This window comes from Dermacentor silvarum, chromosome 3, assembly GCF_013339745.2.
Source record: "Dermacentor silvarum isolate Dsil-2018 chromosome 3, BIME_Dsil_1.4, whole genome shotgun sequence".
NCBI lineage: Eukaryota > Metazoa > Arthropoda > Arachnida > Ixodida > Ixodidae > Dermacentor > Dermacentor silvarum.
In genome coordinates this window covers 159,295,306-159,321,920 of record NC_051156.1, presented here as the reverse complement: position 1 = coordinate 159,321,920, position 26,615 = coordinate 159,295,306, and the positions used below count along the sequence as shown (strand labels likewise).

The window sequence follows — 26,615 nt, the reverse complement described above, 5'->3', positions numbered from 1 at the left end:
ATGGCGACCCACTTGTTCACATAGGCGGGTAGGGAAAACGGGCCACGATGATGCCAACGCAGTGAAATAGCCCGTATGGAACGTCGAGAGGCAGCATTCTCGGCCTTTTCCAGCACTGACAAAGGTCACAAAAGTCCACGTAATGCACATTCTAGGCCAATAGGAACGACAGCGTGCGCAGCTGTATGTGCGGGACAGTCTGAGATGTCCCAACGTTGGCATTTCGTGAAGCTGTGCCAGGACAATGGGACGAAGGTTGGCCAGAACGACAAGCAATAGGTCAGGACCGTCAGGGAGCAAGCTGCGACGGTAGAGGATGTAATCTTGGAGCACAAAGAGGCAGAGGGGAGAGATCAGGAGCGTGGGAGTTGAGATTGACATCGCCACAAAGCAAATTGACATCGACACTAAGGATGCAATTTGTTCCCAAGGATGCGAATGCCAATTTGCACGAGAAATACGGATTGTGGAAATTCGTATCTGACTTCCACAAATCGGTGAAACTAACAGTTAAGGGCATGTACCTGGAACCTAGCTTAAAAGATGCTCAAGAACAAAAATGCTGAAGTCATTAGGAAGGAAGTCAAGCCTGCAGGAACGAAAAACTGCTTTCACAAAACTTGGGATATCCTCCTGCCACAAAGCGCAAGATGTTGGCTTATGCCTAGTGCATGCAGGCTGTGAAGAAACCCTTGTCAACTGTAGGCAGACGTGGAATATCTGTTGCTATGACGACAATGCAGATGTCCCGGAAAACATTTTATGAAGCAGTTGTTGAGCTGGGGCAACTTCCAGACATGGAGGCCTCCGATGAGCTGAGAAACCAGGTAGCCTTCAACTGTGCCTTCCAGTGACGTCTTCAGCATCACAGCCTTGCTGAAGCATCTTAAAAATGGAAGGAGATTAGCCTAGGAGCACTCCGACAGCCTGTCAAACTTAGCGAGTGCCATTATTGAGTCGGCACTACATAAACAAACCTCAATAACCAATTTTCGCTAGTGTAAGTGCAGTGCACGTCAATTTCAGGACTAAAGTGGCTCTTTAGCACCTTGTTCTATTCTTTATCCATTTCTGAGCGAAAATCCAATCATAAACAACTGCTGGCATAGCGAACACATTGTGTACAATGAAGGTGTTTATTATACCGTGTTTTTCCGTGTATAACCCGCACCCTCAATTACAGGAGCCCGGAAAGAAAAAAAAACCATCCATGCATATAACCCACGGAAATAACTGCATACAACAATAAAAACCTTGCAAAATGTCTCTGTTCGCGGATGCACAACTCATCCAAGTCATATCTTTGGCCAGCAGTTCTTATTCTATATATTCAGTATAGTGAGACTTACAGTAGCACATGTCGCATGCATCGCAGAGCTCCACGTGCTCGATGCCGCCCAAGCGAACGTTTTATTTTGTTTTTGATGCAAAAAAGCGCCAAAGGCGCCGTGGAAGGACTTCACTGGCTGATGTGGTAGCGGACTGTCACTGTGGGCGCTCCGCAATGTCGCCCCGATGAGGGAATCGTACACACAGCACCTGAACACCGCAATTCGCACAATGCCATCATGTCGGCCGGGACCGCCTCTGTCGGTACAAGGTTCGTCCGAGTCAACAGGACCAATCAAAATAATGCGACACGGAAGGAGGGGATGCCAACAAAAGCACGCATATTATAAAGTGCAAAGATCCAGCCGATTAGCCGCCGATAGGCATGCAAGTCGTGTCAGATACGTGGCAACGAACTTCACGTTGCTTCAGCATCTTTACAGCAACTCTTTCCCCCACTCTTCTTAGTGACTGGTTGTCTACAAGCTTAAGCCCCTAGGTATGTGCTTGCTGCTGTCTTGCCAAGCAGGCAGCATGGGCCACTGGGTATGCACCCGAATAGACAACTTGCTAACCGACAACTTGTGTCACAGGAACCCCGGTTGCCAGAACAGACAACTTACACTCCATAACTAGATAACATACATTACTAAAACCTCTACCTATGAATTTCCCATCACCAAATGACACATGCACCACCGCTTGAATGCTGATCGCATTAGCGTAGATAATCATTCTCAAAGGATGCATTCTGCCTGCCTAATGGTACCGGTAAACACTCGTTCTGTGCCATCACTGGGGGACCCTGAAGTGTGCTGGTCTCTGCCTTACCAGGTTCAAAAGGCAGTGCCTCCACGCAATGCCGTAGCTGCAGCTCGGAAGGAAATCCAAGGCACATCTCGCGCACAACCGCATAGCCTCGCTCGCCAGCTGCAAAGCGGATCTGCAGGGCCTTGCTTGTCAGCGCATCAGCCCAGTCTGAGGGGCCACATGTCTCTGCTGACTCCACCGTGTCAGCAGCCACTGCTGCCTCGGCTCCTGAGGAGTGGTCGACTTCCTCCTCACCCTCACTATCTCCATCTGCACAAGTGTGAAAATAGCTTGCAATGAAGAAACGTGCAACGTGATACATAAGGCAACTCGGCCACAATAAGTGCACAGAAGAAGGCAAGTGTCATTAAAACTACAAAGATAACAGAAGATGATGATGTTGGGCAAATTGTTGGTCAGTGACGCCAGTGTTTAACCAGATGTCGAAATGTTCAAGCAGTGCAACAATTTCCAGTGTCGTGCTCAGCTAAGGACATCTGGAATTTCATGACATTATTTACAATACTTCCACCGCCTTTCCCGAAACTTCATGTACATTGCCTACCCTCTTTAAACTTCTAAAGAAAGGCACTACCTTCATCATCAGCTTTTCAGCACAAAAATTAGAGGACTAAAGGGAGAGTCAAACAATTCTCCCTTCAGTCCTGTAATTTTCGCACTGAAGTGTTCATGAATACCTACCAACTTGCTCAGTTCACCTTACTTCAAACACTCCCTTCACGTGAGCCCTGGGCAAGCAGCCTCTTTTTCTGACCTAATCCGTCTGCTTAGTATATTACCACCACTGGCCAATTTCACTCCTCACCATCTACATAACTTTGAAATTGGGTCTGTCCTTGGCCAATGACAGCACGGCAAGGAACGGCTAATCCCTTGAGCCAGCTGCCTTCTTTCATGGAACGAAACTTTTCCATTACTGAGTGCGAGTAGGGGCTGTCACTAAATTCTGGCTTTACTTGTCCGGCCACATTTTTCCAGTGGTTACAGACCATCGTGTCTCTGCTGGCACTCGTCGCTCAAGGATCTGTCAGGGCGTCTCGGTCGCTGGGCATAACAGCTCAAAGAAGACTCATCTGATGTACACTAACGAGTCTGGATAAAGGTGCCGATTATTTGTCATATGACCCTGTTGATGCTCCTGATGAACTTAAGACATTAGCAACTAAACCAAAGCCAACAGCATGCAAAGCAACAACAGAGCCATGTGAGAAGTTCCCAAACAAGAATTCTCAAGCACCCTCCACAGGAGAAGTAAGAAAGCACTTAAGAGGAAGCTTTAGCTCGGGCCCAACTCCGATGCTGCCTATTCAAATACATGTAAAACGCAGAAACGCTTTTCTGAGATTACCACTGGCCCGATTTTAATGCAATTAGTCGAATTAGAGAGAGAGTTAGGGCCTGAATTTTTTTTAAAAGAGAGTTTTCAAATATTGGTAAGTTTTAAAAATATAGAAGCACAAAGTTTACAAATTTGTAGCTCAGCACGTAGAACAGATATCGCAGTTCTGTCAACATAATCCATTAGACCACCCAAAGCAGACAAATTTTATAATGTAAAGTTATATATTACACAATAATATTACATTATTTACAAGGGTTTTGCAAAAGTACCACTCACAAATTCTATTTGAGAGCCTGTATTTTCTATTTGAGAGCCATGTATAATATATCAATTTTGTCCACTTTAGATGCACTCTTAAGTGCAGTTTACAGATCTGCGATATCATTTTACATTGCCGAATTGCAGAGTTGTAAACCTGACTGTTTAGCTTTCTGAAAATTTGAGATTTTTGTCAATTTTAATTTAAAAATTGATGACCTAAATAAAATTCACAACAGTCACATTTTACCTTTTTCCTTTAAATTCAACAAACCTCATCGAATTTGGTGCACTGTTTGCCCAGAAAAACGATTTCTCCTTTCCCGTGTATTTAGATAGGAGGCCCTAAGCTAAAGCTTCCTCTTAAGGCGCATTCAGGTTACGCATGACAGTGACAGTGCTACACTCGTGAAATGCAATGCATCAATTAAAGCTTAACTAGTGCACATACTGTCGCTTCCACTGTCTCCATTTCAAGTGACATTGGCGTAATTTTGGCTCATACACTTGAATCAGAGTCTGTATCACCCTTAGTGAAACATGGAGTTCTTGTGCATAGGGTGTGTTACTTTAAAGTTTCCCGGTCACATTTAATTTCGTGAGTATAGTACAGGGTATGAAGAAATGCCGCAACAGCATGTGCCACAGCAAATAGTCGCACGAGAGAAAGCGGCTACTGCATGCACTAAAGTGTTTCATTATGAAATAAGCAGTACTTCAAATTTAAGTTCAATAATCCTCTTTCATCTGCAATGAGGTGTAGCCAAAAAGAAAGAAAATTCAGGGGTTTTTGTGCCAAAAACAAGATATGATTATGAGGCACGCTAAAGTGGAGGACTGAATTTTGACCATCTGGGGTTCTTTACCATGCACCCAACGCACGGTACACGGGTGTTTTTACATTTCGCGCCCATCAAAATGCGGCCACCGCAGCCGGGATTCAATCCCTCGCCCTCGGGCTTAGCAACGCAACCTAAAGTCATTATGCCACTTGAATATTGTACAAGGGCGCTTATATTTCTTCCATATTTACGACTTATATGCAAAAAATATACTACATACCGTATTTGCACATGCACAACGCGACCGCGAATGTGACCACGAGGGCATACTTTTGGTCTCCACGAAAACAAATATATATATAAACGCGAAGTGGCGCAACTGGAAACAGCAAAGAAAAGGTGAATGCCTGCAGGGCTTTATCGTTGTCGCCGTCGGAAAATAAGTGCATGCACAATTACTCGTCACTGCTCATGTTTTTGCCACTGTCGGCAAGAACAACGTCGCCGTCCGTGCCGTCAAGATTATTGGATAGGCAGCGCGTCATAAATGCCCGCGTAACTATCAAAGATGGCAGACCCTCTCACCGCATTGCCAATCCATCACGCGACTTCACAGACCGTCACAACGCTCGTGTGATGCCGACCCATGATGGTTTCATACTAGCGCCATGGCGCAATGCGATGGTCGCAGCATGCTCTAGCGGCGCGTGCGTCCCTTCCTACGTGCGATCATTTCAGTTTAAAGCACAGATCGTAAAGAACCGCGCTATAATCGTGTCACGACGCCAAAAATAGCACGAAGCACGTTCTAAGGATGAAACATTCTGAAGAAAAAAAAATGAAAAGCTCTCGTAATATTCGGATCACGATCCCCAATATAGCGCGAGGCGCGCTTTGAACGCGACAATTTTGGGGGAATCGCATTATAGTCGTGCAAATACAGTAATACATTATTTCACTTGTCTCTGTTTCCAACTTCATTTCACTGAAGAATTAATTGTTGGGCTAGTAGTTGCTCTTGCACTGCTGATGATGAAAATTAGCGCAACAAAAAGACAGCGCACATAGGAAGGGAAGACAAATACAGCAATTATGTGTTATTCTTATTCATGCCTCCCAGCTGTCATGTGCCCTGTACTAATGGCCCAGCACCCAGTCAGCTACTTAATGTAGCTTTCTGCCTGGGGTCACCTCACAAATTTTGAAAGATTAAAGTCCGATTCTGATCCTAATTAAGAGGAAGCCAGAGGTGATCCTTTTTTCAATGCTTTACATTAATAAGATAATTGATCATATTAACAACTGCAAATGGTTTTGAAGGATATACTTGCTGGCAAGACACTAAATACTTTATTGGCGATACCTGTAACCTAGCACCTTAAGATACCACTCTGGTATCATATCTGTATGATATGCTTAATGATACATTTTATCTAAAGATATCCTATGCATACACAGGGATGCATGTTCCCTTTGAGGAGCTGCATTTTTGGCCTGTCATTGATTGCAGATGCCAACCTTATCTGGTCAGAAGACTGGGCGCTGCAGCCACTAATTTAATCAGGAATTAAAACAGTGCAAGGCATCACTGACCATCCACAGAGTCCGATGACGAGCGCCTCCTCTTGGTTGCCCTTGGTGCCCGCCTGTTCCTACGCCGTCCTCTCTTCTGGCCTGCGGCTATCGCAGATCCGGGGATGGTCGGCACGGCATTGTGTTTGAGCAGCTTGCGCCCGTCTGCCCTGTGCTGCTCAAACTGGTCTGGTTCGAAATGGTCCTGCGGACACGCAGCCATTAACAGACTTGTTGCCTTTGCTCGTGGAAGGACAACTTTATGGCAGGTGGCAATATGAACAGTAGGCCAGTCACGAGAACGATTTGGCATATTGCAATAACTGACCAGTCAAAAGTTTCATCACCTCACCCTTTTTAAAAAAGTGTAAAGGTTTAGGCAACACAAAGTGCAGCACCCTGCTACATCTTGTACCCAGGCATGAACAGATACAAACCAATACGAAAATAATGGTTCTAGTCACAAAATTGCTGCAGGAGCAGTCGCTATGGCCCTACTTATCCCTTTTCTCACATTTAAGGTTTCTGCAAAACTCTATTGCTTACTGTTTGGTTCAGTTTTGTCAAAACTTTATTCACAAATCAGGGTTCGTACAGGTGTTAAAGAAAAAATTTCAAGGGTTTTTAAGGACTTTCAAGCCCCTATCGGAGGATTTTCAAGGCCCTTTTGAGAGGTTCATTTCTTTTTTCGTCCGTGCTGAAGATATTCAAACAATGCTCACAAAAGGTCTCAAGCATTAATTGCACAAAAAAAAACATATCACAATGCAAATTTGCTTGTATTGCACACAAAAAATAATAAAGATAGCTTTACCAAATATCACAATGCATTTTTTTTTTGTATCACAGAATAGAAAATAGTTCTATCCTTTGTGCTTACTTGAGAATTCTTAATAATCTGCTCTGCCTTGTAGCCGATGTCCACCTTCTCAAGTGAAACATGGTTGTCAGAATTATCAACATCGACCTTTAGCAGGCCCACAATTCCTTTGGCAGAAAGGATCGAACTTCGTGAGCAGCTTCCTCAAAACAGTTTCTAAATCCCTAGCAAGGAAAAAAAAAACCATTGCTTTGTCTGTCTGGTTACTCTAACAGAAAAGGCTTCAGTGCCATTGCAACACATAACGCAAAATTCAACTTTGCTGGCAGCAAAATATCACAGCTGTACTCCCACAAGTTGTTAAATGAGGCACATTTCGGCAGGTTCACAACTTTTTTTTCTGGCAGCCTCAATGTACTTTTTGGTGTCAGACTACACAAACGGCGCTCTCCCAATTACAGGGACATTCTCCAACCACCGGTGGGCGACAAACTTGGGAGGAGACGTGTATTGGCCTGTGACTGCCAAAAAGTCCTTTCTCCGTGCCCTGGAGCATCTTGAAAAGTGTGCTCAGACTGGAAAACAGGTTCCAAGTGGATACGCCTTGCGAACTCACCAGCTATAATTCGTAGATTTCAATATGTGCTATAATCCAATTCATTAAAAGTTATTTAGCATAATTATGTTAATTATCCAATTAGGCATCTTGTTTTCTCGTGGAAGTAATGGCCACCTCTTCGAGTAGTTTAGATCAAGGATTAGAATTGTGCTATCTGCCACAGGCAATTTTTAAAAATTTGTTGCAGCTCAAATGAACCACTTAGTCCTCTTTAATTACAAATGCCAAAGGTATGGCCACATGACTTATGCTGGCCTAAAAAGTTTTGAAAGTTGTGAATGACTTGTTCTGTCCTTTTGTAGAATCCCCTCATGAAACTTCCTCCCCCTTGCGGGATTCTGCAGAATTGATATGCCATGTCCTTTTGTAGCTTTTCAATCTCAGTTCAAAGTTATGCGTACTATTAGTTTTCCGCACACAAAGGTTGGCCCCATGCACACAAAATGCGACCTTCCCTACAGAAAGTACGAGATCATGAAATAAGTGAACTACAGTCTTCATCGGAGGGCAACCATGCACTTGTCCTGGGCCTCCAACGCGGAGGTCAACCTCCAGGCCCAACTTAGAAAATCTCTGCCACTATACCTGCAATTTTCATACGAGCGATGGCAAGTGGTTGCTGTCACAATCTGCCTCAATGCTTAATAAAGAAATCGCTTTTCACACTAATGGCATATTCAACTGAGCGTTTCAGAGTGCTCAGATTGAGCTATAAAGGTTGTGTAAGACAGCAACTAAACTATACTGAGAGCATAAATGGCCGTGTAATCGCTACCAAACCTGCTTATTTGATAAGACAGCCTTATAGCTATTTTACACAATTTAAGTGAAACAAAATCTAGCGTGCCGCAAACAGACCAGTCGAATGTGCCATAAAATGACTAATGTCAACATGGCATTCCTATTTTATTTGCAACAAAAATTTAAGTGTATTCCACATTCTTGGTATGTGGCAGTGCTGTAGTACGTACTACGTAATAGATACATGGCTGAAGTGACCAACAGTGGCCAAAGAAAACATGTCCAAACGGTCTGTCCTTGTATACACTCGCAAGAACACCCTGCAAACTTTTTGAGTTTGTCAATATGTAACCGGGCATTGATGCAGGCTTGCTAGTACATATCCGAGTCTAAACAGCACGAATTAATGGGACAAGAACATTGACGACAAAGCACAGCAAGTGCACTAGAAAGGGGGCTACACAAGTGGAAGGAAACCTGGACAAGGTGATTACGCAAGATTTCGAATCAAGTGCCATTGTGAACCAACCTCTAAAATATGACATCTCCATCAAACAGATTAACTGAAGGTGTGCTAAGGGATGCTGCGCCTTTCTTTACCATCCTGCACGATTCAATGATTTCGCGTGTTCTCCGATTTGCATATTTTCGCAGAATGCTTGAATTACTCAATTCCGGATAGCACCCGCGATCTTTGCAGTGTAGTGCCAGGTTGCAGCTGCCTACTCTGGTTTTTTAATGAGACCTGACATTACAGGTGTCTTAAAGACACGTGATATATTGTGGAAAGTTGGCCAGCGCCTGTTTGCTAGTGTGATCCCTACGTTCGCTAGTGAGCACCAAAGAGTAGCAAAATATAGATGCGAACAGCTTGGCCGGAGTCTCCACCGTTAGGAGAGTACGGATGACAACACAGGCAAGCAATGCTTTCGAGGCGACCGGCTTCGTTTATCGCAGCATTCGCTCGCTAGGCAACGCATGCGCAAGGTCTGATAAAACCTTCACGTCTTTCTTTGTTCCTTTTCTAACGCCGCAGCGTAGACGATGCTCAAATGTTTCACGCTACCTGTTACTAAGCAACCTTCAGGCGTCAGCCAGAAAGAGAGAAAGCTACGTCCACGCCTCCAAACTTCCACCAGTCAAACGTGCCGCTCAACAGGTCGGTGCACTGCAGAGGATGAAATTAACAAGAACGCGTGCGACAGTCAACGTCAGTAATGTGTTGGCATCATAATAGAGCGACATTCGCCCGTGGAAGGGTAGTACATCTAAACATTACGTAACTTAAAAAAGAACACAGCGAGACGTCGAGACCGTCGCCGGAAAGCTAGGCCGGGTGTTGCCGGCTCGCGCTTTTCAGAGAAGCAACCGCCATCCAGGAACTACGGGGTCAAGTTCGTCAGGGTTTATCGGAAAGCTCACCTCGCACAGACGTGATCCCGAGGTCGGCACGAATCCCTGCCGCTTGATAATCGCCAACCACACCTCGCGCCGAGCGGCGTCTTTCTCGCTCAAGGGGATGCGGAACATGCGCTTGCCCCGCGTCACGCTGTTGGAGCACCCGGAAGCGCAGCATGACGCCGGCATTGGCGAGTTTATCACAGAATTCACTGCCACCTATACAGATTTATTTGCCCCGTAGGCTCAAAACGCCCCAACTTTAATTTTCAGATGCGGAGCGTTTTCCTATTGTGTACGCATGTCCTCCAAAATGGCGCAAGTTTCGAGACGCTTAGCGTCACGTGACTTATCTGTGCTCTCCTCCACAGGTGGGGTTAGTGCGGTGAGCGAGGTTAGCGAGGCATCGAGGCGTCCTAGTGCTGACAGGCTACAAGCGCTACGCCGCTACGGAGCGGTTAGAGCGGCGCAAAGAACTCTCTGCAATGGTCATTCCTCCCGGTTCACTGGTTCTCGAGCTCCCATTACTGCGACAGTAGATGAAAAATGACGTTTCCTTAGCGCATCATTCAATGAACGCATATCTATTATTAAAAAAAAAAATCATTTCCTTTATTGCTTCTGAAATATTTCGAAAACCTTGTTAAATATTTGCAACTTTCGGCGCGTTAAACGAAAGCCCGCCAAATATAACAATGCGTGACGCGCAGGAAAACAAGTCACGCGAAATATAACGTGCCGCAAACAGCTGCAACTGACGTTCTCGGGGCTGTTCTAACACCTAATGTCGACACGTCTGCAGTTAGTTAATTCAGCATTACAAACTTATTAATTAGCAGCAAAATATCACCGACGATTACGGTACTCCCCACTTCTAAATTTGAGTGCAGCTGTATATGTGTTTTCATTTCGCGATATATTATATATTGGCTGGCGCGGACAATCTGATCTCGTGCGGCACGTTACAAATGGAGCGAAATGTGGCGCGACTGCCTCGCTAATCGGCAGATCGCGAGAGGCTGCGAGTGGGTGACGCGATTCACAGCGATTGAAGCACGACTACAATTCTAGGCACTGTAGCACGACTATATTTGGAGGGAACAAACATTGGGAAAGAAAAAATTCGTTTTTTAATTAAAGCGAGACACAGTTAAATTCATTCAAGGAAAATAAAATTCGTAATCAACTTTATATACGCATGGCGAGAAAAGAACAAATCTATTTTACTTGATCATTATCATCAAATGCCTTTTTTCGGCGCCCACCGTAAGAGCGCCTACCGATAACGGCAGGCGTTGACGCCGCTATCACTTGCAATGCAATGTAACTCTTGGAAGTGGGAGAAAGGCGCGCTCGTAAAGTTCACTGTTACCATAGGCCCCCACCCTCGTGTTGCTTTGATTGTCAATGTTTGTCTGATTTTGGTGACGCGAACAGTTTCATTGTTTCTTAACCTGTTCAGTCAAAAAGTAGTGAGTTGCGACCGCCAGATAATTGTTTACTTTAGTTGTTTTCGTGGGAGAGCGCTGACCGACGTGCTTGGCGTCCGACTAAAGGACGAGCACTCTACGCTCAAAGCGTTCGTTGGCCTCCAAGGAAAGTATCTTCTGTGCAGCGATTCGATTTCTACACCCGTACGGCTGATCTTTTCCTGCATCGCTTTCCGCGCTGAAATCACGAAACGCCCATCAAGTCGAATGGCGGGGCATTTGAATATACAGCTACATTGGCAGGCCTCCGAAAACAAATTTCGCGCATATGAGAACAAAATGACGTCACTTCTGTTTTTAACGGATATGACGTCAAATAATTTTTTCTTCCGCCGGAAGTGTTCCTTCCTCACACAGATGGCGCTAAGCCCCATGAACCACCGATGAACCGCCATGTTTTGAACGTATGGGCTTTTGTGGAAGCTTCGCAACCAGACATATTTACGTTGGAGAGACCTCCGCTCATGCAGCGCTTTGTTTCCATACAGAGGACGCGCGCTACCCTGGCGCCATCTCGTAGCCATCGTCGCCGCAAAGCCCGTCTTCCGCGGCACTATACGCTTTTCTTCTCGCGCTTTCGCCATACCCTCCTCCTCGCGCCCTCTTTACAGTCGCCGCCTTGCATCTCCCGATGCGTTCGCTTTCGTCGTTCGCTCGGTTACGAGGGACAACGCGACTCTCGACGCAGGAACGGGCGAGCAGCGCTCTAAAATATACGAGACGCTTCATTCGGGTTGCTGCTAACGATCGACAGGCAATACATGTCATCCGCATGGGAGGCTTAATTACGTTTTTTTCTCTTTTTCAACTTGGCGAATAATAGCTGGGACACATGGTGTATATGTGTTCGCTTATGCCGAGATTTGCCTGCACCGTTTTGTTTGGTGTTGCAGATACTTTTTTTTTTTTTTGCTGATTACAGATATATATTTACAGACATCAACAGCACAACTATAGGCCAGCACGATTATGTATCTTATAAATCCGTTTTACAAAATTATCTTAGATAAAGATGAACTGAAATAGCGCAGTAGCATAGCTTTAATTGCTAACGAGCCCAGAACATGTCTTGTCCTTTACTCGACGAGATGCGCTCACTGCACTGCAGTACGATCATAAGTCATACTTCACACGTATAATGCGAAGGTAATGTGCGGTGATTGAAATCAAAACACGCCGTCACGTCTATAGTTGCACGTCATCGCGGCGTTGCAGTGCCTTTCCCACGTCTTCGCGGAAATTTCCCCTAGATTTTGACAAATTTCTCTTTTCCCCTAAACAAGACCTGCCTAGGATCTCTAAATCTAGAGCACTGCACGTGAACCCTCCCTCACTCTTTATCCCCTATCGCCATAATTCCGTCTATTGTCTGCTGCTTCATAGAAGTCACGATGTCACGCGCATTGGGATGCTCGCACTAAATGTGCTGTAATAATTTAACGGTAGTATGTTCCTAAATTTATACTTTAGGCTTAGTGTAGGGATGCCGACAGATGCACGATAAAATGAAAAAAAAAAAACGAAAAAAATACATAGCGAGAGCTGAAGGAAAAGCGAAAAGAAAATTCTTTTATTAGCGCGGTCAGAAAAAATGTCGCCGCCATCTTGCCCCGGGTGAGGATCGAACTCACGACCTTCAGATTATGAGACTGACGCGCTGCCTACTGCGCTACCGAGGCGGACGGAAAGCGGCGAGCATGCTGATTATGTCAGCGGTAAATTGTGAGCCTGCAAATTAGAATGCTCATCGTGACGGCAGTAAACCACAAACCTGCACAATAGCATGTTTACCACGTTCCCTATGCCTGCAAAATATCATGCCGATCATGTAGCGCGGTAGCCTGCATTTTAAATGCCCGTCAATCTTAGCTGTCAATCCCGTACGTAAAGCATAGTGTGGCGGAATTTCTTGAACGCGCAAAAAGAAAAAAAAAAAAGAGAGAAAAATTATAGTCTTGTATAACGGCCATTTAGCACGGATTCTTGGCGTAGGGTTTGTTTGCAAAGCATCTCAGCACGTCATAAAATCTGAGGCAGCGGTCACAAACGCTGATGCACGCGCTGGCCAGCCTGCCGGTCCAGTGGTCGCAAGCCACGTGCCTTCGCCGAGAGCTGTAACAATTCTTTCCGAACGTTTCAAATCCACGCTTCTCCTCATTCTTCTCCGCTTACAGTCAAAATGCGAAGCACCCTTTGTTTCTCTCGTCAATTCCATCGCCTAAAAGCTTTCGGCAAATCGATCACAATGCAGCTTCGACTACTCCATCGACCCACGTATCAGGAATACCACGTGATCTCCCCCCCCCCCTTTTTTTTTAGGGATGTAGCGGGATGTCTTGTAAGGAAACCTTACGCCAAGAAATTTGGCGCACTTTTTGGAAGTTGCCACATCATAGGATATTATAGTTCACGATTTGTTGCATATTCGTAGAATTCAGGTGTCCTACCGTCATTCCGAAGTCAGCGGCTATCTAAAAAAAATAAAAAAAAAGAATCGACACAAAAAATGTTATGCCATTTCTCCTTCAAGATTCATTTCACTACCACAACTCTGTCGAACTCCGACTCCCTGATTTAGGTTCTGTCAGACTTACACCCATTCGGACTCTGATATCAACCAGGCTGCACAATTAAGTGAATACGAATACGCGTGGGTGGATTCATAAAACAGTTTTCCAACCTCGCGGACCTCATGTACCAAACCAAGCCGTCTTACGCACAAAAATCTGCGTCACAAAGACGCGATCACCGACGCAATTAAAACGTATAAAATACATACAGTAAGGCCTCGATTTAGCAAAATCCGAAAATTTTATTTATTTATTTATTTATTTATTTATTATTATTTATTTATTTATTTATTTATTTATTTATTTATTTATTTATTTGCACTTTTATCCGCAGCGCATTGCGGCATTACATTGGTGAATACATAAAAAATATCGCGCCAAAAGCATAGCTCATGCACGCATGCCAAAAAAGAAACAGCAGTGTACATATAATGAGAACAATAAAAAATTGATGCACACAAATATTAAAAGATAACAGCAAAAGTAAGCATCAGTGTACATGACGTAAATAAAATATCAAAACACACAGATATGAAAAGTAAGATCACCGATGGTAGACATGCAGTCCAAGAAATGCGACAAATAACTCGTTTTACTTTACTTGTTGCTGGGCCAGTTGGTTCTATTTATAGCGATGTCATGTCCTTGTCATTTTCCCCTTTGGTTCGCGTCATACATCGCAATAAATGATTCGGTATTTTGGCCATTAATTAAAGAACGCCGGTAAACGAGCTTACCGCTATTCCGTTATATCGAAAACTCAAATAAAACGAAACTTTTTGAAACATTACCGACGAGGCGTGTCCCAAGAGTTCGTGCAGTCCATTTAAAAGAAAAATTAGTTTCGCAATGTTTCAGGGACATCTTTAATTGTGACCACCTGTATTAGTCACTCCTCCAAACACTGGTTACACTTATTTATTTACTTATTGTAGTATACCTACATATTAGCCCTGTGGGCATTACAGAGGGGGGATAATTGAACGTTTATGCACAAAAATGTGCGCGATCGAGTGATAAAATGTTATACAATATAAAAAAGTACAAAGCACTATCTAGAAATTAAATACTAGAAATACTAATACTAGAAATTAAACCAGAGTCAAACTAACTTAGGAAGAGTAATGGTCCGAGGAGAAACCATTGGGGTTCACCGGACGAGACAGGAACTTTATAGTTGAATGAGCTAGGTTAGATGGCTTTATAGCCAGGAAAAAAGAAAAGTGATTGGGAAGGCCGACAGAGAATATCTTGTGTATATCTTGTGTAATATGAGAGTGTGAAAAACTGTATCGAAAGGTTTCTGAAAATCAAGCAGTTACAAAGGCGTATCCACCTGGAGGGCACGGGGGGGGGGGGGGGGGGGGGGGGGGGGGTATATAGGCCATTTGCTGAGAAAGCTGTCACTTGGCAGTCCAAAACAAGTTTAACCTACCACCCCGTGGATTATCCGTGCTTGTTGCGGCCGTGTAACCTAACCATCTTAGGTGACACAAAATCAGATTTGGTTTTTATAATTTACCGGTATTAATCCGTGTTGCCATTTTAGCGATATTGTCGCTAGATTTAGTGACTTCTGTTTATCTGTTTACGAAAAGGCTTTATATTTGGTAATCAGCGACTTCTTTTAGTGACTTAGAAGTTAGAAAGGTTGCTTCAAAAATGGCCTTCGAAAACGCAGTTTAATATTCAAAAGCTACATGTAAGTGGCCGAAACTCGATCGATCGCCGTACGATGCATAGGCTGTGTGGCCATGATGAAACAATGGTTGCCTTCACATTGGTAGCCTCCTCATTACGATTGCGCTTCACATCACAGTGGTCTAAATACAGTGGTCATCGTAGCCTTCGCATTGTGCTCCCGAAATTGATGTTTCTTTATTATTTACAAAACCTATTTGAGTGCGTTTAAACGCTGCGGGTTCAGCGGTGGCGCTAAATCCATTCGATTGGTGGTCGGGCGCAAGCGTGTCAGAGAGCTAATTTAGCAAAACCAAATGGAATAAATTTTGTGTTAAGGTTTAGAACACGGCACTGGTGAATATAAGACAGATCGATTGCGTAAGAAAGGCGCGAATGTCGAAACGGCTGAGCTCGTTCACTCGTGTCTGAGCAAATCACTTTCGTTTATCACGGCTTTCGGACCAATCAGTACTTCACGGCGGCTTTCAGGTAGATCAAGTATGAAAATGTGGTATTTGACCGGCGTAAAGCTCGGGTAAAGTGTCGGCGTGTTAAAAACACGCGGCCAAGAGCGTTCCGCACAGTCTATATAGTTGTGCTACCGCGAACGTCGAGAAGGACAAAAATTCAGGGATAATATTGCATTTTAATGCTAAGAAGACTATGTTGCTTATGTTCTTTGTAATCGTGCTGTATTTGTAACCTTCCAATCTGAAGGTCACAAAAAAATGTAAGCTATCGTAATCCGTTATGTAAATATTAGAGGTAGTCGAATGTTGACTTTTTCGAATAGGAATCGAATATAGAATCGAATAGACAAACGCAGACGCACATATTTACAACAGCAATATTTATTTCGGCATAATAAGGAACACGCTTGTACTGATTAGATATAGTCAACTATTACGGACAATTATAGTATTGTTTTAAGCACAATATCACTACAATCGCCATGACAAGAACTACACGAATAGCCGCTTGACACCTTAGCCTGGTAAGAAGCAAGCTAAATTTAACAATGACAGGCTGCTTTATTACAAACTTTCCGAGTATGTACAACGAATAATTGTTGAAAAAAAAATATCAAAAGTTATGGAAAAGGAAAATAAAAAGGTAATGAAGTATAGTTGTTTGCCCTAGACACAATAAAGAGCCTGTGACAAGAAAAACATCACTGCTTGTAACGTAAATGACAAAACTAGACTGTAAGAAAGACTATAATGGGCAGGCCAGAAGCAAAGATAAGCGGTTGTCATGTAATGGGTGAAAAGAAGGGGAACCGAGAAGCGCGCTTTTGTAAGAACGCTCGCTCACTTTTGTTAGTCACAACCTTATGAAACCAACAGATAATGAACAAGAGGAAACCACGTTGGAAATTATTTGTAGTTTTTGCATTGAAGTGTAAAAATGGGAAGCTAAATCCCGGGAAATGTAGGGAAAAAAAACAACAGCTTGCTGACGTTGGGAGCCGAACCCACAACCTCCGAATTCGAGTTCCTACGTTCATGCATTCTTGGGTATTTATGTATGTGTACAAGATGTAACCCACGGAGTGTTAACCAGCGCCACACTTGCACCGCAAAATCAAAGACAAAGCTTGCATTACCGATTTTGTTTCTGCATTGTTTGAAAAACATTGTCGCTGTTTTACTTCTGATAATTTCAATTAGATACTTTGTTCAGCAGATGGACAGTAGCCCGATTTTAACAGTCGGTTGCCACGAAATATTTGGTTAGTTTCGATATTAAAAAAATACCGGATAGTTCATTTCCGAATACGAATAAAATATTACATGCCAACTATTCGTATTCGAAACTTCGATTATTCGCCCACCCTAATAGGCGCATAATTGAGGCACGTAAGCAAGTAAATTCACTGTTTCCTTCTGCTGCACAGAAATTAGACCAACGTGAAACGTCCAGGTAAATGGTTTACTTCACGTTAGTCTATATTATAGTGTTCCAAAACATCTACGTTCTTAAAAATCTACTTCACAGTCTTACCGTTCTACCGAGGTGCCTTTTTTTTTTTTTTTTTTTTTTTTGTCTCACTTCAGCGACACGATTCAGAAAATATTGACTGTAATGATCGATTCATAATGTGCGATTGAAAACCAGCTCTGTCAATGACAAAGGTAACTTTGACTGACGCATTTGTCAGCCTTTTTAAGGGAGGCCAGAGGTTTGCAGCGCACACTTCGGCGACAAAGCATACGCTGCAAACCTTCACAGCGGCGCCTCAGACTTGCCGATCCGGAGCTTCACCGCCCACTTCTGCTTAAGACACGAGTCCAGCGGAAACGAATGAAGCCTTATCTCATCCTTCGCCGCTCGCTTGGTGCACTGAGGCCCACAACAGATCCTGTTGCTTTTAATCTTTTTTTTTTTTTCATGGCATAAGTAGAAGCTGTTAACAAAACAGAAACGCTTACTCGCATACAGAGTCCCTGTGCGGATACTCTATCTGGCGCTGGCCACTCCGCTGCGCGACCGTCTGTGTATGTACATTGCAAATAAGCAGTTTGCGTGGTTTATCAAAAAAGAGGAATAGATCACGAGAGAATTAAGCTAATTGGGTAACGCAAGAGTGTTGTCTAAAGCCATGCTGATTGTCTATAGCTATATACGAAAAAGCTCTTGAAGCTTATTAAAGATACTTGCGTGTAAGATATGCTCTAAAGTCTTGCAGCAAACGCTTGTCAAGGAAATAGTAGGTATAATGGGTAATATGACTTCTCTCCCCCCCCTCACACACACACACACACACACACACACACACACACACACACACACACACCACACACACACCACACGCACACGCACACACACACACACACACACACACACACACACACACACACACACACACACACACACACACACACACACACGAAAATGTGTTGCATTTTCGTGCTCGGAGTGGTTTTTCCAGTTAATTCCAGCTAATTTTGCGCTTCAATGCATAAAGCAACGTTTTGGTAAGAAACTAACTGGAACGCCAATGCATTTCTCCGCAATGTTCAGGAATTCATATCTTGAAACTGGTGTCATCCTGAGAATTAATTCCAAGTGGATCCACCTCGCGAACTCCACGGCTCCAATTTGTAAATTGCAATATGGGCCATCAGGTAATTAGTTAAAGACCTAATTAGCGAATTTTTGTTACTTATTCGATTATGCATTTCAATTTCATGTGCAAGTACTGTCCGCCTATTTGAGTAGACTAACATGTGCTATCTGCCACAGTCAACCTTAAATAAAATTTGAAAGTGTTCGCTGAAACACCCTGTATATACTATAATGCCGTATTAGCAAATTTCCAGGCGTTTGATGTACGCGGTGTTAGATACATCCAGCCCCTGAGTGTGAGTGTGTGTCACTGCATCCAGCCGAACGCCTGCTGCCGCGGCTTCATGCAAGAAATCACCCGCCGTTGCACACACATTCCTAAGCTTTTGGGCTAGATGGAGGTGACTGCGGACCTAACGACGTCACACGGCGCGCCACTGAGCTTCAAGCAACCTGTGCATGCGTGCACGAAAAGTGAGGGCGCGTGATTTATCGCCGGGTTAGCGTCTCCCGAAGTGCGCGCGCCGTTTATCACTGTCGTGTATTTATTCATTCACTCTTAAATTACTTTGAGTAAAACGCTGAAGAAATCAACATCGTCAGCATTCTCGGTGTCATTATATTATTATAATTATTAGGCATTTTATTTGCTGTTGGATTCCTCTGGCTAAAGCAAGGAACTCGCATATTATGCAAAGTGCTACCCAACCACAAAAATGCCCCCCCCCCCCCCCCCCCCCCCCCCCCCCCGCCAGAGATCCTGGGTGCGCTACTGCGAGGAGGACCCGAAGAACAGTCCATCATTTTCCCTCCGGCGAACAAACATTGCGCGGATCCCACGCACTGTGCGAATCGATACAAGCGAAGCTTTCTGAGTTGTTTGCTTGATTGACGATTATTAGAGGTGATGTTGAACGCGAATATTCAATTTCTTCAACGTTTAGTCCAATACGAGAGTGGTGAGTTGATGTTAAAACCTTACCTCGCGTGCACCACTGCTGTTTGACTGCGTAGTACACAGAACACACGGGGAGACCTGTTTGCTTGACGCGTTGTTGTGCGTACTGTCCATAATCACTGAGAGGGTTAGGATTGTCATCGCCTCACATGGCACATCGCATCGGGGCATAAGTGTTAAACTTTAATTGAATTATGGGGCCGTACGTGCCAAAACCACAATTGGATTATGACGCACGCCGTATAGTGGCGGACTCCGGATTAATTTTGACACCCTGCTCTTTAACGTGCATCTAAATCTAAGCTCGCGAGTGTTTTTGTATTTCACTCCCTTGGAAATGCGGCTGCCGCGGTCGGGATCGAACCCACAACCTAGACAAATGCCGTAGCCGCAAAGCCACGGCAGCGGGCACAGAAGTGTTGATTTGACGTGTGACCGCTTCCGTAGTTCGCGTAGACCCTACGGTGTGGCTTTGCATCTACACCGTAGAAGGCTACCAGCGCACAACCGCCGACTACTTCAAACGACCCGCCGCGGTGGCTCAGTCAGCTAAGGCGTTTCTTCTGGTGAGCATGAGCTCGCGGGATCGAATCCCGGCCGCGGCGGCCGCATTTCGATGGAGGCAAAATGCAAAAACGCCCGTGTGCTTGCGTTATAGTGCACGCTAAAGAACCCCAGGTGGTCAGAATTAATCCGGAGCCCTCCACTATGGCGTGCCTCATAATCAGAACTATAGTTTTGGCACGTAAACCCCCAGAAACAAGAATACTTGAAACGATGACGAATACTTCAAAAAATGTAAGATTCTATCTAGGAGCAAATCCAGCCTTACTAGAGAAATCATCAAAGCTGCCGCAATTACACATGCGGGAAATAAGTGCGTCAGTTGTCCATCGATAGCCTTGTTAAAAAAAAAAAAGAAAACTTTAAAAGCTGACCTTCCTAGATTCAAATGCCAGGGTGCGATAGCGTTATGAGCAGCTTCTGTGCGCATCTGTGATCTTGTTCTTTTTTTTTTTTGCCAAGCGTTCACCATAAAATAAACAGCGTTCACCGGCAAAATAAACATTCTTGTTGAAAGTCAGCGCTGTGTCTTTTTACTTTGTGCGTTTCTCCTGTCTTCGTCGGTTCCGCGCTGTAGCCTTCTGTGATGTTCAACCAACAAGCCCAACTGGTTACTCCGCTCAGCATATACACGCCCTGCGGCAGTTGTGCATAGTGGTTTTTTTTTTTTTTTTTTTTTTTTCAGAAATGGCAGAAACGTACCGTACCGTGTCAACGCCTCCTTTGGGAGGCGCTGACCGTGCCTTCAGTTTGGCCGCAACCGCTGTCGTGTCAGGCTTGCCTTGCCTCCTCACGTCATCTTCTCCCTCTCCCTCCCTCCCCCTGTATAGGAACTGCGAGCAAAGAGTGGCATGTTATTCATTCGTTTCGCTGCTGCCACAGTTCTACCTTCTCCCCACTCCTCTCTATATCTACCTCATCGCTGGACTTGCACGCTAGCGCCGCAGTTTCTGCAATGCTTTTGCGGGAGGTCACGGATAGTCACGCGGGAGGTCACGGACAGCTGTCAAGAGGCTAATGCGGCGACGCCCAAGGAGCTCCAGAGGGCATTTTGCACATGCGACGCCTTTGGAAAGTTCTAAACGAGTTTCTCGCTTCGCATTTCCACTCTGCGCACGCTAGCCGGGTCGGTTGCGATCTAGGTCAGTTGGTACATATTCTTGTGAATTAAACCAGTCAAAAGACGAAGAACAGGGGAGAGACGTGGCACACACAACGACTGAACTAACATCCGCGCTTTGTGTCTTTATATGTCTTTGTGTTAGCGTTCCTTAGCACTTGTTACGATGTCCAAATCCTGTCATCACCAACTAGCCAAAAAGTCTGCGTTGAATAGTGCAAGACAGCCGCGGTAGCAGCAGAAAAGTCGAAGGACGAAGCAAAGAAAGTTTAAAAAGTGCGTCGAACCAGCAGTGAGGATATGTGAAGAGGATTCCTGAGACTTGTCGAGGGCAGCGCTCATTTTGCTGCCATCCCCCTCAAGAGCCTTCCAGTTTCTTTACATCATTTTTATCTTCTTGCCCCAATGCCGACAAAAATGTAGAATAAACCATGTTAATCTTTCGTCCTCGAGCGTCAATATCCCTGAGGCACGCTTCGACATCTCAGGCAGGAGAGCGTCCGAAGTTATGGACACCGACTTGGTAGAGAGAGAGAGAGAGAGCTGATATTTTACGACCCCCCCCCCCCCCCCATTTTCCCCGAAAAAAAAAAAAGGAAGAAGAAAATGCAGTAGTAGCAGTCGCCACGGATTCTCCCTCGGATTCGTTACCCTCTCCACAGGCGCCCCTTCTTCCTCCACACGTACGCACACAAGAAAAGCTGTCTAGGAGGTGCTGACTCACACAACACCTCCTAGAAAGCTTTACTCACACCCACTCTCGCTTATTCTTACACCGCGCTCACGCCGCACAAGAAAGCTCCTCCTCCATTGTCCGCCCCTAATCGCCTCCGCGCGACGCCGACGCAATGGAAGCTTCGTAAAAGGTTCCGTGGCGGACAATGGGCGAGACTCACAACGCACAGCGGGATCTCCTCACGTTGGCATTACGCGCAGCACCCTGCTGGTGTCGCGACGAGCGGAGGTGGGACCGGAAAAGCGCAGAGAAGCGCATGGGATTGTAGCGCTTCTGTGTTGTCGAAATATGATCATCACGGTATGTTGTACGCGATGCGTGTGTTTGTGAGGTGGTTTGGGGCCATGTAGGCGTTTCAGCAGCGATGCGGTTCCCCTTTTGAATTGCCGTCACATCCCCGAAATGTCGCCATCAGAGCTTCCAGTTTGCATTTGGGGGGAAATAAAAATTAAAAAAAACAACAACAACAAGTCGCGGGAGGCTAATTTCGACGTGGGGAAGGCGTTCCGGGCACAGTGATGGAATTGCGCGCGAGAAACTCACGCCCGATTACTGCAGAGTGCGCAGTGGCATTATTGTACATAATCTAGCTACCATATATCTTTGGACAAATTTGGTTGCACCTCCACGTAGAGAGCTCCATTGACAGTTTCACCATCAGGTAGATATGCTTATAGTGATATTTTGTTCCATATACCAGACACTTTCTCACATGTGATCATTGAAAAGCCAAAACGGGGGCTTAAGCCATGGGTGTAACTTCGCATCTGCCAAGTGCTGGAATAAGTCAACGTTTCGACAACGGAACTTGTCTTCGTCAAGTTCACTTGTAATCGTAATACCGACACTATGAATTTTTTTAAAATCCTGAAGCATACTAAACATAATCATTCTGTGAATTTGTTGGACTAAATTTTCGATCCAAATCACGTATGTGAAAGCATAGGTGTCAATTACGGGGGGGGGGGGGGGGCAATTACGCGGGAAATGAAGCCCCCAACCCTAGGATGCCCCAATTACCAGCTGCATTTTGCTGCAAAAGTTGAATTATCTGTTGCCAGTGCGTTTGTGTTGGACTTTGACATGAATCGTACTTTTCGTTTTGGTATTCGAGTGGGTGAGACACTTTAGACACTCTGTAACAATCTGCGGCACATAATTACGGGTGACACAAGGACCGGTCGAATGTATGAGTCAGCTGTTTTCGTTGGTGGTTATGTGTTGTTATTTAATGACTATTTATTTTCTGTGTCTGCCTCAATGCACACTTCATTTGGCTTCCACAAAAAAGGATCCGGTGTCTAATCGAAGGCGAAGAGATTTTCAACGCTGGCTGTCTAATTTGTTGCGGCGTCAAGACATGCAGTGCTCACGCTGTTACAATTCAAGGACTGTGTGTGCAGACGTCCCACGTCCAAGCTATTTGTTGTGTGTTGCTGCCGCAGTGCGCGCCCCGTAAATATAAATCAGCATTGAATGTAATAACGCCCCGCGTAAATATAGATGACTAGCTTGCATAACCAGAAATATACGTGCGTGCTTGTTATTTTACGGCGCATGACGCCCTTGAACTTACAGATGTATGCGACGCGAAGCGAATTTAGAACGCACGCTCAGGCTGGAGTGCAGCGTTATCGGTTTGAGCCAGAAATTACGCCGATCCTGTTTTCAAATTCGGTTTTAATTCAAAAGGGTCAGTGCAAGCAAATATATGCCAGAGACCTAGCGATCGGCGCGCAGCTGCGAACGTAGTTACGCTCCGATGCAACGAGCCTGGCGAGGTCGAGGACGCGCTTCAGCGTGCCGCCCAAATTTATTGTTTACTGCCGTTCTGCCTGCCACTGAGTCAAAAGCGAAGATTGGTGTGTGTGTGGGAGGGGAGGTGGGACATGGAGAGGTTTTGCAGCGCAAACTACGGCGACAAAACGAGCGCTGCAAACCTTCACTACAGTGTACTATACCTTCACTGGCGGCGCCTCAGGGTTGCCGATCCGGACTTCACCGCCCACTCCTTTTTAAGACACGCGTCCAGCGGAAAAGAATCAACCTTATCTCATCCTTCGCCGCTCGGTTGGTGCACTGAGGCACGCAACACATCCTGTTGCTTTTAATATTATTGCGATAGCAATTATATGGACACTCAAAAGCAAATTTCTGCCGTCGGCGTAGCCGTCGCCGTCGCCGTGAGGTTCCGTATGACGTCAATGGAGATGAAATCGTCGCCGCGCGCCGAACGCTGTATGTGCGAGTGAAAGGGCGCGAGGGGCGCGCGCTTTCACGCGGAGTGAACGCACGGCGGAGAACAAACGCGCGTTCTGCGCCGTGCTCGCTTAAGGGCTGCAGAAGTAGGCGTCTCTTTCCTCCTTTACAATCACCATATATGTAGAGCAAACGCGCCTTCTTCCGACGCGCGAGAGGCCGTGGGGGAGGGGGGGAGGGAAGGGAGGCGACGTTTAGCTGCGGCACCAAGTGCCTATTTATATCAGAGGCTCCGGCAACAGTCACCAACTCCGCACGCATTTTGAGCGAACGCGGGCAAAACGCCGACGGCGTCGACAAGTTCAGCGTGTTGCCGGTGCTGCTGCATGTCCAAAATTATACAGCTGATAAAGCTAATATCATTACTCCGTATAGCTCAATACAAATTTGCTATCGCAATTGATGCTTCGCCTTTCAGGTGAAACTGCGACAACTTTTTTTTATTGCGATAGCAATTATATGGACACTCCAAAGCAGATTTCTGCCGTCGGCGTCGCCGTTGCCGTCGCCGTGAGGTTCCGTATGACGTCAATGGAGATGAAATCGTCGCCGCGCGCCGCCGAACGCTGTATGTGCGAGTGAAAGGGCGCGAGGGACGCGCGCTTTCACGGGGAGTGAACGCACGGCGGAGAACAAACGCGCGTTCTGTGCCGTGCTCCCTTAAGGGCTTGATAAGTGGTTCTTGAGGGAAAGGGAAAGGTTGGCGCTATCTTCTGCAGCCCTTGAGGGAGCACGGCTCAGCGCCAACGGGGAGGGGTAAGTGGGAGCGAAAGAAGGGATAGAGTGGAGTCGCCATGGCTGGGCGAAGCAAAACCGGCAGGCATAGGCGGCACGTATCAGGCCGAGATGGAAGGCCTTGGTGTGCTGCAGAGTCTGCAGGGGTGTTGTGCCAGGCCGGTCAGGCCCGGGGTGGGGTGGGAGGCCGTGAGGCCTTCCCGCTTGTAGAAATGTCCTTAGAGGCGTGCGGAGAGCCCTGACGAGTCAAGGAACTCCACGACGCCTCGAAGTGCAGAAAGGTGGTGTCGGCCGGGGAAGAGGAGATCTTCCTCCTTGCCAGAGGGGAGGCCCAGGCGGCGGAACTCCTGCAGGAGTGGACCCCGCTGCTGGAGGTACGCCGGGCAGGCCAGCAGGAGATGTTCGATCGTCTCCGGCTCCCCGCAGGAGCTGCAGGCCGGGGACGTCGCTCGTCCCAGTCGGTAGCTGCGTGCTGCCGTCCAGCTGCAGCCGATGCGGAGCCGGAGAAGGAGCGAGGTCTCCCTGCGAGCCAGGCCTCGCTGGGGGAGTGGTCGTGGGGGGCATCCCAGTGCCACCCGTTTGTCTGGGTGGTGGGTCGCCAGGTGTCGCCGCAGCCTCAGTCCTGTGAAGTCGCCCTCCGTCACGGCCCGACTGAGGGGCACAGTGGTGTGGTGGGCGTCCTTCGCCAGGGTGTCGGCTGCCTCGTTGCCCGGGATCCCTACGTGGGCGGGGATCCAGTGCAGGGACACCGGGTGGCCTGCGTCCTGCAGCGCTGTCAGCCGGGTAGACAGCAGTGCGACTCCAAGGCTGGCGCTTTCTGGCCTCTGCAGGCCGAGGAGGGCTGCCTTGGAGTCGCAGAGGATGGCCGCTGGTACCCCAGGAAGCTCCTCGGAGAGTAGGTCGACGGCCAGGTGGAGGCCTGCCACCTCCGCTGCAGTCGAGCTGGCGTGTCTGGGCAGTCGACACTGCCTGCTCTTCTGCAGGGCTGGTGCCGTGCAGGCCGCCGTGGCAGAGCCGGTGTCCGGTACCACCGAACCGTCGACGTACACCAGGAGGTGGTCTCCGAGGGTCTCGTCCAGGAGGCAGGCGGCCGTCTGCTGCAGGGCGCAAGCGGGCGAGCGCCTCTTCGAAATCCCGGGCAGCTCCGTGGCGATGGGGACAGGAGGCCTCTGCGGTGGGGGCAGCTGTACCGCATTCGGCGGTGGGTTGCCAACCACCTCCTCGTAGAGGCGGCACAGCTGACCCATCCTTGAGGAAGGCCGGGACTGGAGGCGACGCAGCAGGCCTCTGCCATCAGGAGCATGGTGGAGGCGGTCGACGTGCCTCAGCCCCTGCTGCAGGAAGAGGAGCGACAGGGGCCATGCTCCAGCCTCCGCAAGGGTAGCGGCAATCTGGGAGCTCCGGGGGACGCCCAGGCAGAGTCCGATGGCCGCCCGGTGCTGCAGCTCCAACTTTTCGAGGCGGCGTGGCGGCAGCGCCACCAGCGGGAGGGCGTACCGCAGGCGTGATGTGGCCGCCGCCTCGTAGAGCCGCAGGGCCCACTTCACCGAGCAGCCCTCTCCATGGGCAAGGAGCTGCGACACGGCCTTGCGGACCCTGATGGTCTGGGTCTGCATGGCCCCGACTGCCGGTAGCCAGGTTAGCCGGTGGTCGATGCGCAGCCCAAGGTACGACACAGACGTACTCCATGGGATGCGCACGCCTTCCAGCTGCAGCCGGGGAGCTGAGCGCCGTGCCGC

General features: G+C 46.8%; 1 protein-coding gene and 1 non-coding gene across 3 annotated transcripts in view; both read right to left on the bottom strand.

The window, feature by feature from the left end:
* The window catches only part of LOC119445978 (uncharacterized), a 60,852-nt gene extending 50,864 nt beyond the window's left edge, over positions 1-9,988 (bottom strand). For both annotated transcript variants that reach the window (XM_049663770.1, XM_037710279.2), the window contains exons 1-3: positions 9,717-9,988; positions 6,136-6,319; positions 2,161-2,409 (exon numbers count right to left, since the gene is read on the bottom strand). In XM_049663770.1, the coding sequence (XP_049519727.1) occupies positions 2,161-2,409; positions 6,136-6,319; positions 9,717-9,881 (598 nt within the window). In that variant the 5' untranslated portion in view covers positions 9,882-9,988. The remainder of the gene's footprint in view (positions 1-2,160; positions 2,410-6,135; positions 6,320-9,716) is intronic.
* Positions 9,989-12,788: 2,800 nt separating this feature from the next.
* Trnam-cau (transfer RNA methionine (anticodon CAU)) lies at positions 12,789-12,861 on the bottom strand. Its single transcript has one exon. It is a non-coding gene; the product is annotated as a tRNA-Met (tRNA).
* Positions 12,862-26,615: the final 13,754 nt, after the last annotated feature.